This window comes from Neophocaena asiaeorientalis, unplaced genomic scaffold (genome assembly GCF_003031525.2).
Source record: "Neophocaena asiaeorientalis asiaeorientalis breed wild unplaced genomic scaffold, Neophocaena_asiaeorientalis_V1.1 scaffold113, whole genome shotgun sequence".
NCBI classification, from domain to species: domain Eukaryota; kingdom Metazoa; phylum Chordata; class Mammalia; order Artiodactyla; family Phocoenidae; genus Neophocaena; species Neophocaena asiaeorientalis.
Genome location: NW_020172316.1, coordinates 2884980 through 2898729, shown reverse-complemented (window position 1 = coordinate 2898729; position 13750 = coordinate 2884980). Strand labels below are relative to the sequence as shown.

Sequence of the window (13750 nt, the reverse complement as noted above, 5' to 3'; positions counted from 1 at the left end):
TTGATTACAGTAACTTAAAAAGTTATTTTGCTTAGGTCACTGAAGTATTTTTCACTGTGTATGCTCACTAAAATATTGCCATTGCAGACTTTCAATTGAAACAGAGCAATCAGATCTGATAGACAATCTAATGCACACATGCATTAATAAAAATGTGATAATTGACTGGCAGGCACGTATTATGCGGTAGAAGTTCTTTTTGAGGTATAAGAGATAGAGATTGAAAAGATTATGTGGTTTATACTGTCATAAAAATGTAAACAGCAGGAACCTTATAAACACATGGTAAACAGATCTCACTCACTTTTTTGGCAAGATTTTTGAACAAATGTTTCAATCCTAGCCAGCCAGGAAGCTATGCCAGCCTTTACAGACAACTCTATACAGGGCAAAAGATTCAAAATCCATCTGATGTATGTGTATGCAAAATCACACAAGGAGAGCAGAGCAAAAGCTATTACTATTAAAACTAGAGCAAGATTATACACATATTCATATATATGTTGCATATATATAAAATATACTATACATAATATATTCATCCTTTCCAACAAGTCCTAACTGAAGGCCTCATGGACCAGGTAGGGCCCTAAGTACCAGTAATTCAAAAATAAGTAACACTGTCCCCACCCAGAGAGAACTCACAATCAAGCAAGGTAGAAAAATATTTCTCAAGAAATTATAAATGCGTTAAGTGCTGAAATATAACATTTCAATAATTCAAAATATTAGCCACTTGGATATAATGATCACATTCAACTCATTTTAAATTTTACTAGTTTAATAATACAAGAGCCTGGAGTTTCTCAAAACAGGAAGTGAAAAAAAGATATGCTTTTGAGAAAAGGCAGTGAACTGGAATTATAAGCATTCAAATGCTTAGAATTTAGTCCAACCTTATTTCATTTATGAAGATGAAATATGTAAAGTTTGATTGTATTTATGACATAAAAATGTTCAATGAATGCTTTAAAAAAAGGTATTTTGCCCAAATACCCAAATCACTTTTGATGTTACTCTCACTTCCTCTTCTGGAAACCATCATAACCATTTCCTTTAACCACAATACCACATGTCTAGAAACTTTTAGTAATGTTTGACTTGCTCGTTTTTTGCACAAAGGGCATATAGGAACCAATTTCCAAGTTTGTTAAGGAGCGTAATTTCACAAAAAAGTTCTGGTCAATACAACCTATAAGTAATACTATCTAAAATTAAATTATTCCTAATTTACATAAATTTACAACCAAGGCTCATTGGTAAATGCAGAGGGCTTCTTTATAATGACCCTGAGCTCCTGCCACATAAAATGTAACAAAGTGAACAGGCATGTTGCAGTTACTATCCCGATTGCACTGCGTTTAAAGTCAACCAATCCTCACGTCCAGGTAAGCGACTGGAACATAGCTATCTTTACACAAAATTTACCACTATTAAGCCAGGACAGTTTTTTCTCCTTTAGAATTCAGTGTCTACATCAAATTGTTCAAATAAGTCAGTTTTACACTGAACCCCATGTATGAATTTTTTTTAAATATTCTTTCTTCAGGAGTCCTAATTCACAAGGGCTACAACTCTACTGCTATGATTAAACTAAAAAGAAACCTTCAGGATGCAATAAAAAGCCAACAAAAATAATTACGAAGATATAACGTCAAATACACATTGGAAACTGTCAGGATCTAGATTGTCACAAAAAATCTTAACTTTCTCTTTATCAAATTATTTAAAACTTTAACTTTGTCTTAAAAGAAAGAGGATTTTGGTCTTTCTTTCCTAAGATAAATTAATATTTGTTCTATCTTTACATCTATTTTTCTGAACTCCAACTCAGCCCCTCATTCCTTAATCTGCTGAAGCCACGTAAAGACTTTCAATGGGCCTATTAGCTAGATCTACTCAAATGATCAGAATACACTATAAAATCAGCAGTAATAGCAACATATTCACAGTTTTTATTTTGTATAGACGCCGAACTTTAAGAAATGATGTTTTGGTATTATCAGACATGGTTGGAAAAACTAAGATGAGGAGGAGTAAAGAGAGAAGGTTGTTATTCCTGTTCTAGTGACTCACAACCCAGAAGTATTTCAGGAGAAAACTGGTTCCACCCTCACTTCCCCCTCCTCTCCACCTTCAAAATGAAATAATTCCAAATCGTCAACACGCTCTCTAATGGCTTTTATTTGGCAATCTAAAATAAAATGGCAAAAGTGGAGGGGATGCGGGGTTCATCCTCATTAGCCATTCCCTTCCCACATTCCCACACTTAACAAACCCAAAACAGAAAACAACTGCTTCCATCTCCGCCAGGTTCCTACCATCCGACCTCAGTTATTGAACACCCAAGTTTTCCTATCCCCCTTTTAGACTCTCGCCCACCCACCCTCCTCTCTTTCCCGTAGAGCCCGTTCCGGGAGCCGGGGCGCCGAGAAGGGGGCGAGAGCGGCGGCGGCGCCCCTCACCCCGCGCCGGGCCGGCCGGATCTGGCCGCTGGGAGCGGGGAAATGGCTCCTCTCCGCCCCTGGCCGGCCCGCGAGCCAGCAGGAGAGGCGCCGGGACTCCGCATTAGGCCGCGGCGCATCCCGGCGACCCTGGCCGGGCCTGCAGCCGTGAGGCGGTGATTTCTGTCCCGGGAGCCGCCCGCCGCCCCCACCGCCCGGGCCTCCCCAGCTCTCCATCCCTCCTCAGCCCACCCGCCGCCCTTTTCCCCGCAGCTCCCTCTGTCGGGCCTCCCCCCCTCCCGCCCGCGACCTCCGCCTCAGGGGAGCGCGCCCATGGCCCTCGCGCCTTTAACCCGCGCCGGTGACAGAGCGAGCCGCGGCGGACGCCTCGGGCTCCCTTTCCCCTCAGCAGCCCGCGCCCCGGCAACCTCCTGCCTTCCGCCCGCCGCCCTTCCGTCCCCACCCCCGGCGCTCTCCGCCCCAGCCCCCACCGCGCCGCCTTCCCGGGCTCCTCCACTAGGTGTGGCGGCGGCGGCGTCGTCTCCGGCGGCTGAGAACGAGGCCGCTTCCCGCAGCCCGGGACGAGCGCTCGGTCACCTGATCGGCCGCGCCGGCGCCCCCGCGAGGCCGGACAGAGAACTGCGCCTGGGGGCCCTCGCCCTCCCCGCCCGGCTCCGCTGCTACCGCCGCTCGGGACGCGGCCTCGGCCCCACACCCGTCTCGACCCGGCCTGGCCCGCCCACTGCCCCTGATCCCGGCAGGGGAGTCTAAGCTGGAACCTGATGACGTCACGTTTCTCTGTTCGCCACACACCCCTCTCCTTCAAGTTCCCAAAAGTTGCTTTTCCACACCACCTCCCTAAAGAAACCACCAGAAGCCCGCGGGGAGGAGTGGGGCGGGGGCAGGGCGGGTGTTTTTCTGGCGAGTTTCTCCCGAGAGTGGGCTGGTGGCTCCATGCGCTTCTCCCTCCCACTGCTTGACAGACGTTCCCGGCTGAACACAGCAGATGTGCTCTGCGAGGCGGGCCTCGCCTCTCTTTCCCTCCCCATCCCATCCTGACTCTCCTGCTTCAAGGCAGTTCGTGAGAGAGGAGGTCGGAAGTGAGGGCAGCTCAAGTTCCTGAGATAATCAGAATCTGGAATTTGTCGACGAGGATCACCCTTCCGGAGAAGACGCCAATAGAAGAGGCCCTGGCACGTGGGAGGCAGAAATAAATGTTTGTTCAATGAATGAAGGAACGGTCCCATTTTTTTTTCTGGCCTCCACCCCAAATCCCACCCCTTCTTGAGAGCATTCTACATTTCCATCTCTCTTTTCTTTTTTCCTGATCAATTTCCTCCCAGTCACACCCGAAGGCTACTCCCTCTGGTCAAATATATTAGATGTGGTTCCAAAAGTGAGCAAAATTAAGGATTTATGTCATTGACTGGGGTGAGGAATTCCAGCAAAGAGGAGTCAAGCTGTTCTGATGGTTTTTTTCGCCCTAATTTCCTCTGATATATTAATCTTTTATATTATATTCATTAATTTTAAGTGAATGACAAAATATTCTGCCACCTTCAATAAACGACATTGTAAGAGTAAATATCATTTCATTGATCAAAACACTTTAGGGAAAGGAAATTTTGACGAATATCTTTTGAAACATTTTTTTAAGCTAGTATACGTACAGTTCCTACAGAAATCTTCGTTTTAATATGTCAAGGAGAGAAAGGCAGTAGACGGACTGAATTTGATTTAAGAAGCTTTAAATAGAGTCCTAAGTCCACCAAAAAGTCCTACCTGCCTTTGTGCTTGGAATCCTATACACAGAACTTAACTTGAATGAAGGTTTTTAATGCAAACACCTCAGAGAGATCACCTATTGAGCTATTATTAATCATTAGCACGTTGGGGGGATTTAATTTATCTGGTTACATTCCAACCTGATATTTTAAATATGAATTTAGAGGAGGTAAGAGTCTGGAGCCTGAGATAGTGAGAGCAGACCTGGGAAGGAGAGGTCCAGGGAGGGGCTTGGAGAGTAAAGATGTGTTCTTTTCAGGGACCACAGACAAATTTAACCAGAGGCAGGATTACAGAATCACACCAAAGAAAGGTTATATCATTTTCTACTTTTTCAAAACTCCTGTATAGAGAGAACAAGAAAATGGTGCCATATTAAAATTTGAACACAACTATCAGTCAAGGAAAGCCACTGTCATGTTTCCATATGAACTTGAACATTTGTAGCTGCTTATAACTCAGAGTACCCAATAGAGGGAGAACTCTGTGGATTCTAGTCTCATTATTGAATTTTTATTATAAACAACTTTTAGACATATTGGCCCTAGATTGAATGGAACATGTCTATTCGAGTAAAAGATATTAGGTCTAGATGAAGTATTCACAATTCTTGCATTTCTCTACATTTTCCATCAAAAAGCATTTTGTTATTAAGAGCCAACCCTTTGGAATTTTGACTGTATGTGTAGTATAAACTATACTGTCAGTGCTAACGTAATAATCATATATTTTGCCATGCATGTATGATTTTACGGCAAGTGTAATTAGTATGTGTCATTTTATATTTCCTCTCAGTTTTCATACCATGTGAATCAGTCTATAAAGTTATTAAAAGAATTGCCCCTCTTGTAGATTTTTTTCCTGCTACAGTTTTCTGGAAAAGCATAACATTTTAAGAGTGATTATGAAAGTTTAAAAAAGACATTAGGAAAGTAAGTTTTAAAAAGCATGATTGGGCTTCCCTGGTGGTGCAGTGGGTGAGAGTCTGCCTACTGATGCAGGGGACACGGGTTCGTGCCCGAGTCTGGGAAGATCCCATGTGCCGCGGAGCAGCTGGGCCCGTGAGCCATGGCCGCTGAGCCTGTGCGTCCGGAGCCTGTACTCCGCAACGGGACAGGCACAACAGTGAGAGGTCCGCAAAAAAAATAAAAATAAAAGTAAAAAGCATGATTGAAGATTTTATTTCCCTCATCATATCAAGCACGCTCTTCACAGTTCCTTTGGTACTAAAGATTTTCAAATAGTTTCTCTTCAGTTAAGAGATTTCCACTGTTTGTCTCAGAACATAAGCCTTCAGAGAGATTTAGAAAGTAGAAGACAGCTTCATATTTGTAGTAATCATAGAAAGTTAGCTAGCATAGACCAGTATACCTTAAAAAATGTGAATTTTACTGTACATAAAGTATATCTTAATAAATCTGACTAAAAGTTATATATCTATGTTTGAAAATTTATTTTTTTATTGAGAAAAGTATAATGGTACCCACTCTAAGGAAAGTAAACATTTGAAAATCCTAATTGGAAAACGTTCAATCATTCATAGTAACAATCCTGGATGGATTTAAAGAATATTTTTCTATTCTATATAATAATCAAACTTATGTGTTTGATTGAACAATAAATACTTAAATTGTGCAAAGTGCTGTTGTTCTAGGAGGAGATATAAAGCTGTATAAGATATAGATTTTAATCTCCTTGAGCTCACATTCTCGGTGAGAATAGAAATATACATAAGGCCTGAGATACAGGGCTACAAGGGAAACCTAGGGAGAAGAGTTCCAACCTGAAGTTCCTGAAGTTCCTAAGAGTTATTCTAAAACTTACATTTGGGCTTTGAATGAGAAGTAAGTCTTGGACTTAAAAACTTATAGAAAAAGGGTTTCCCTGGTGGCGTAGTGGTTGAGAGTCCGCCTGCCGATGCAAGAGACACGGGTTCGCGCCCCAGTCCGGGAAGATCCCACATGCCGCGGAGCAGCTAGACCCGTGCGCCATGGCCGCTGAGCCTGCGCGTCCGGAGCCTGTTGCTCCGCAACGGGAGAGGCCACAGCAGTGAAAGGACCGCATACCGACAACAACAACAAAAAAAACTTAGAGAAAAGGACACTCTAAGCAGAAGGTGCAACTTTAATAAATGCAAAATGATTTTTAAAAAGTGCAGGAAAATAATAGGAATGCTCATCACGTACATGAAAGAAATAATGGGAAATAAAGCTGGAGGTAGAACAGAAAATATGTAGGCCTATGATTGCTAAAGCAGGAGAAAAAAATTCAATGGAGAAGAAGAAATATCCAAAAAAAATGGGAGAACTAAAGGTAACCCTTGGGAATTTGAGGTTAATAAAGAAAATTTGAAATAGTTGCTGACTGTGACAAGGATTCCTAATTATCCTTCAGTATATTTCTCTTTCTTCCTTAGAATAAAGACTACATCTCCCAGTCTCCCTTGCAGCCTAGTATGGTCATATGACTAATGTTCTGGCCATTAGGATGTAAGCTTTCAGGAACCTTCCTTAAGAGACTGCTATGATCTCTTTTTGCCAGTCGTCCCTTCTTACTTCGTTCTTCCACATGAAACAAGGATGCAATGACCAAATGACCACTATCTTAGGCCATGAAGACAATGGCCACTCACTAAGGATGGCAGAACATAGAAATAGAAGGTACAAGTGGGCTTCTTAGAGCAGAACTACCATACTAAACCTGCCCTTTCTACATCTGGATTTTGTTTGAAAGAGAAAGTTTTATTTAAGCTTCTTTTATCTGGGACTTCTTTAAAAAATTACTCACAGCCCAACCTTATACTAAATGATAACAGTTTTTGAGGTCAACATTATAGTATCACTACTAGGAATAAAACAAGGACTAATAATCAGATTTAATATTGACTAAGTGTTTTTGTACTGTGTCAGGTGCTACTATTTGAGTTACATTTTCTCATCACCTCTCTCAACAAATACTTTGAGCTATTATTATCCTCATTTTATAGGTGAGGAAACTGAAATACAGATAGTTTTTTCGTTTTTAACTACTGAAGGTCACACTCATAGAAAGTGATAAATCTGGTACTAGATTCTTTATCAGTCTAACTCCAAAGTTCATGCATATTCTTAACCACTGTGATGTAACTGACAACAATTTAGATGGCATAAATTTGGCATGCATCAGTGAACATGATTCTGTAGTTTCTGCTAGAGTTCCTTAACTCTGCCCAGACCTTCATAAACAGTCCCTTCATTAAAGTTTCTTCAGTTAACAGCTAGACTCTGCCATATTTTTCCCAGATTGGTATACCAGTCTTTTAGGTGGTTTTCTTTAGCTTTGCCTCCTCCAGAAACTAGAATGGGAATTATTTCTGTAACACTTTTTGCTAATCATGAAGTATATTTCAGTTTGCCTTTTTAAATCACCCAGCCTTCTGTTCCTTCCCTATTGAAGACAAAAAGAAAGAAAAATTGAGGAAAAGCTTCTTCCTGGGTAGGGTAAAGCCCTTTGATTAGGATATCTCCTGACAAAGTTAATGTTCCACTTATTTTTTTTCCTCTTTCTCTCCACTAATTCTTAAAGACAAATGCAACATTTTTCCTCGCATCAGACTTCAAACCAGGTAGCTATGTATGACTAGAAAAGTATGACGAAATTTCTCTGAGAAATAGCCTAGAAATATCATAGTAGACATATATTGGTTTTGTCTGTCTTCCATCCCTTCCTATTGTGAAACTGCTACCTTCTGACAAAATTGAGTACAGAAAGCAAAAAATGAGTCAGGCTGTGGGGAAAACGATCGGGCATATGTAAACAAGAAATTAATGGAGTGTTGCAAGGAATTTTTACTTTTTAAATTGTTTTAAAGACTGCATGGACTTCCCTGGTGGTGCAGTGGTTAAGAATCCACCTGCCAATGCAGGGGACACGGGTTTGATCCCTGGTCTGGGAAGATCCCACATGCCGCAGAGCAACTAAGCCCATGAGCCACAACTACTGATTCTGCACTCTAGAGCGCGTGAGCCACAGCTACTGAGTCCACGTGCCACAACTACTGAAGCCTGCACAACTAGAGCCCGTGCTCAGCAACAAGAGAAGCCACTGCAGTGAGAAACCCACACACCGCAACGGAGAGTAGCCCCCACTCGCGGCAACTAGAGAAAGCCCACGCACAGAAATGAAGACCCAATGCAGCCAAAAATAAATAAATAAAGACTGCATATATTTGGACCATACCAAAGACAGAGGAACTGACTTTGGGTGAAGAACTGTGGAAAAGGACAATAGGAGATTTCACTGTGGTTTAACTGTGGTCATAAAAAGGATAGACAGTAAGATATATGCTAAATCCATACTTAAACTTCTGTTCTCCTACATATCCAAAGACCACAGGGTATGAAAATTTACTCAACTAAAAATGATTAAGAAAATGAATAGGGAAAAGATGGAGCAACAGTATCCCAGTATCTGTAGTAAATGAATAAGGAGTTAAGGCTTAGCCAGAGATTGCAACTTGGTATTGCAAAGGAGTAACCAAGACAGGTCTAAATGAAACATAAGGTGTCTCCAGTAGTCAGCAGAAGACATGCCAGAAATAGAACTGATCCAAAAAGTTCAAAAAGAAAACAATGAAAAATTCATTACAGCCTTGATCTTGACCATTCACATCCAATGAAATTCATCTTACAGCCTGCCAGATCTTGATAATGCACTTCACACATGTTTATTTGCTTCTGTTCTGCAAACTGAAGATAGATTTATCTTTCCTTTTAAATTCACTCAAAGAACTTCAGTTTTTTCTGTGGAAAAACTCTAATGTAATGAACAATTTCAGTTTATGATTGGTTTTAAACTTTCTTGGTTCTTTTCTCAGTACAAAGGACTTGTGAGTTTTGGGGTCTTTTTAAAGAAATTTATTGTGTTTAGACTTATACCTAAATAGTAGATGACGCATCAGTGTATACATACACTTATTGGTTGATCTTTGGAGTTTGATCGTAAGCATTTTTAAAATATTAGAATGCTACGTGTAAAATTGGCAAAAACAATGGTAGAACAAAACTTGAGTTAGAATACAGGCTAAACCTACGATGATAACCAACTTCCAGCTGAACATAAAATCCATTTATATTTTACATTTAGTCTACCTTAAAGATGAACAGTTTTTCAAAAACTGGGAAGGATATTGAACATACTGAACTGGACCTCCAAGGAGAGCTCTAGACTAGAGATGTAAATTTAGGATCATCAGAATGTGGGTGGTATTTGGAATCATGGCAATAGATGAGATCACTTTTGGAGAGAGTGGTTTTTGTGTGTGTGTGTGTGTGTGTGTGTGGTACGCAGGCCTCTCACTGTTGTGGCCTCTCCCGTTGCAGAGCACAGGCTCCGGACGCGCAGGCTCAGCGGCCATGGCTCACGGGCCCAGCTGATCCGCGGCATGTGGGATCTTCCCGGACCGGGGCACAAACCCGTGTCCCCTGCATCGGCAGGCGGACTCTCAACCACTGCGCTACCAGGGAAGCCCACAGGAGAGAGTATTTTAAAAAGGAAACTAGGGCCTAGTCCAAAGCCCTGAAGAACTCTGAATTTTAGGAATCAGATACAAGAAGAATAGTCAGCAAATAAGACTGAACAGGAGTGTGAAGGGAACCAGAGACTAGGGCAATAGCTGGAGGGGTCAAGGGAGGGTTCTTCATCTATTTTCAGTAGTAGTTGTCAGATTATCCTGTAGAGAGGGAGAGAATTATAACTCAGTAAAGAGAAAGCATAATCAAAGGTACAGAAGCCTTGACAGAACAGGAAGGAAAGAGATGAAGGGGAAGCTGATGATAAACAGCCAAACTAATGTTGACCAGGTGTTTCAGGAAAAGACAGGATAATGATACTAGCTAACATTTGTTGAGTACTTGCAATGTGTCATGCTCTGTTCGAAGTGTCTTACATGTATTAATGTGTTTTTATCTTCATAACAAACTCTGAAATAGGAACACTATATCATTCCTATTAAAAAGATGAGGAAGTTGTACCTAAGGTCACAACTGGTAAGGGGAGGAGCTCAGGCTATTAACCACTTGCTGTGTACACTGATGTAGGTCAATAGAATTGGTTTGTGGAAGATCAGAAAGTTTTCTCATATCTTGTATTTTCTCAATAAATTAGAAATAGTTCATCAGCCTAAACAGGAGGTCATGTGTCAGAAATTGTTGAATGTTCATTTGAGTTTGATGTCATATATTTAAATGTCTAACAGAAAAAAGCCTAGGCTCTGGGGTCAGACTGACAGGGTCTGAATCCTGGTTTTGCCACTTACAGTCAACCTTGGATATGTGACCAAAGCACTCTAAACCTCAGATTTTCACCTTAAATGGAAATGATTGTACTTACCTCACTGGATTGTCTGAGGAATGTATGGGATAATTTTTAGGACTGTACCTTGTGTAATTCAGTGAGTATAAATATTTGTTGTTACTACTATTATGGTGATTATTATTACTGCCTCAGTCTGCCCAGTTGTGTGATTTTCTACATTGGTACATGGCACAAAAGAGATGGAGGGTTGTAGATTTTTCTTTTTTTAGTTGAGTGCCATGGAGAGAGAGAGTGGCAAAGGAGTTGAGAGTAGTGGTTAGGGAAAAATATAGCTAACTCTGTATTTTAGCACTTAACCAAAAAAATTTTTAAACCTACCTAATTATATTAACATTGCTTTGCTTGACAAATTCTATTTCAAAGTAATAATTTTTGAAAATGACATTTTCTCTATTTCATGTTAGACACACAGCATAATCATTAAGCTTCTAAGTGTTGATTATGTGCAAATGTTAGGGACATTAAATAATTTCTTATTATAAAATATACATTATGCTAAAATATTATAAACGCATTATAAGATGATTTCCCTCCATTAAAACATCACTGAAGTCTAAATGTTTACAATAAGTCAAGTGTTCACTGATACTTAAATTCAACTTTCTATTCCCACTTAAATTCAAATCCAGTGTTACTTAACCACCATCATACGAACCTGCTACTGTTTCTCTGCTTTAAAACTATGAACATTCACTGTCCCACCCAGATTATTTGCATGTTACATTTTTACCATTTCTTCCATTATTTCTAATTAGTTCAACTGGTTACTCTTTTCCCAACAAAACTTTAGAATCAGAATTTATTCAAATTTTCCTCAATTACTTTGTGTATTTCTCCCATTCCCAATGGTCTTTATTTGTGCTGTATTTGAAATGATAGGATGAACAGTTAACTTTCAGTTTGTGAAGAGAGGAAAGCCATGTTTCCCAGCTAGTATCAAATTTTTTACTTATTTCATATCATAGATTCCACATTTACAATATTAGGAGCACGTTAAAACAAATTTTAGGGCTTCCCTGGTGGTGCAGTGGTTGAGAGTCCACCTGCCGATGCAGGGGACACGGGTTCGTGGCCCAGTCCGGGAAGATCCCACATGCCAAGAGCGGCTGGGCCCATGAGCAATGGCCGCTGAGCCTGCGTGTCCGGAGCCTGTGCTCCGCAACGGGAGAGGCCACAACAGTGAGAGGACCGCGTACCGGAAAAAAAAAAAAAAACCCACAAACTTTAGCATATACGTATAAATAATTTCTTGTGTCAGCTTTTAATTATAGAATGGTTTGATATTTGTAAGTCAATTTAAATAGAAAATATTTTTGTTATCTAATATATTAGATTTAAAAATGGTAGTCATTCTGTTATGTAATAGATTAGCTAAAAATGCAACCACTAGTTTACGAACTACAGTACTTCCAAACACCAGAAGGGAAGGTTGGTAGTCAATCAGTTCTGGAAATAACAAAGTTAGCCTAGCTCACGCTCTTGTTTTAAGAGAGGGTGTGATAGACTTAAAGCTCATGAATTGAATCAGAAGAAAGGAATGAAGCGAACAACTCATCTTTACTCATTTCCCCCAAGGAGTTGAAGCAGAAACAAAAGCAAAGCTGCAATCATTTTTTCCTTACATGTTGGTCTTTATAGGCCAAATTAATTCTTGGTTCTAACTAAGGTTCCTAATTAGCTTTGGCTCATGGACCTTATATAAGTCTAGTAAAACTAGGCATCCTATCCATAAAAATATACAAAATTTTAGTGCAATTTTAAAGATTTCATTGTCTCACTAAAGCCAGTATAAAGACCCATGGACACAAGATTCAGAACCATTCTGGATTGTAATGCGTCCATCCAAAAAGGTACAGTAAGAGCAATTGTATACCCAAAGTAATCATGTGTTAAATGTCCAGGTTTAACCTGACATAAATGTTGAAAAACAAAATTTTAGACCATCATCCAAAGATGCAAAAAGTATCTCTTTCCTGATCAGTTCAATGCATTAAAACCGACTCTATGGAAATCTTTCCACAGAAGTGATAGGGTAGACTTTGTAATCTACATGCTATCAGGACAAAATATCCCACCATAGTTAGATTACTCAAGTTCCCTCTTTATCTGCCTCCGTCTGGCTGCCAGACCTTTGTCACCTCCAACAGAAGGTAGGAAGGAGAACCGAAAGCACGCAACCCAAGTTGTTTTATTTTCAATTGAATACCTTGACTAAACAGTTTAGTGCAAAGGAAACTGCTATTTAGCACTAAATTTTTGAATTACATGCAAGTTATCATTTGCCTACGTAGCCCTTTCTCTTTCTGCTATGTATAATTCAGGGTTGGCTGCCTCCTTAATGAAACATACAGTACTTTAAAGGGATTCTATGGCTTCTGCACATTACATAAGCCATAGTCTGCCTCAGGATGACTGCAGAAAAATTGTAAATTTAGTCTCAGAAGTCTGGTGCTAAAGCAGAGCCAGCCAGCTTTTCAGCTTTCAAAGCTGCTTTGTATAAAGCAGCACATTTGGAAATCTGTTGCTGGTACACCCTATTCATACTGGACTTATAACAAGTAAAACTTAACATGAAGAAGAAAGGGACATAGGATATATGAAAGGATCACAAAAATGCAAAAAGCAATAAATTCTAAGAAAATCCAGTATTGGTTAGGTTTTCAAATACCTAGACATTTATATGTCTTTGAATGTTGACAAGGTGCTCTTGTTAGTGAAATGTCCCCTCTCTTGACCTCGATGCCTGGTGGCAACTTCCCCCTTTACACTGTACGATATGCCCTAAGTTTCATACTGCTATTGCTTTTTCAGGTAGGCAAAAAGTAAATATATAGTAAATACCACCACCATCATTTAACATTAAATAACTGTTTGACACAAAACAGTGGACTTGACTACAATTATCAGAGTTAGATGAGGTGGCTTAAATTCTTTGTGGAATGAGATCATGTGAAAAAGATAATCAAAAAACTAAGATTGGGCTTCCATGGTGGTGCAGTGGTTGAGAGTCCGCCTGCCGATGCAGGGGACGTGGGTTCATGCCCCTGTCCAGGAAGATCCCACATGCCGCGGAGCAGCTAGGCCTGTAAGCCATGGTGGCTGTGCTCCGCAGCGGGAGAGGTCACAACAGTGAGAGGCCCGCGTACCGCAAAAAAAAAAAAAAAAAA

General features: G+C 40.4%; 1 protein-coding gene across 1 annotated transcript in view; it reads right to left on the bottom strand.

The window, feature by feature from the left end:
• Nucleotides 1-2681, bottom strand: part of NCKAP1 (NCK associated protein 1) — a 99589-nt gene extending 96908 nt beyond the window's left edge. The window contains exons 1-2 of the mRNA XM_024766872.1: nt 2387-2681; nt 2118-2194 (exon numbers count right to left, since the gene is read on the bottom strand). Of these exons, the coding sequence (XP_024622640.1) occupies nt 2118-2194; nt 2387-2681 (372 nt within the window). The remainder of the gene's footprint in view (nt 1-2117; nt 2195-2386) is intronic.
• Nucleotides 2682-13750: the final 11069 nt, after the last annotated feature.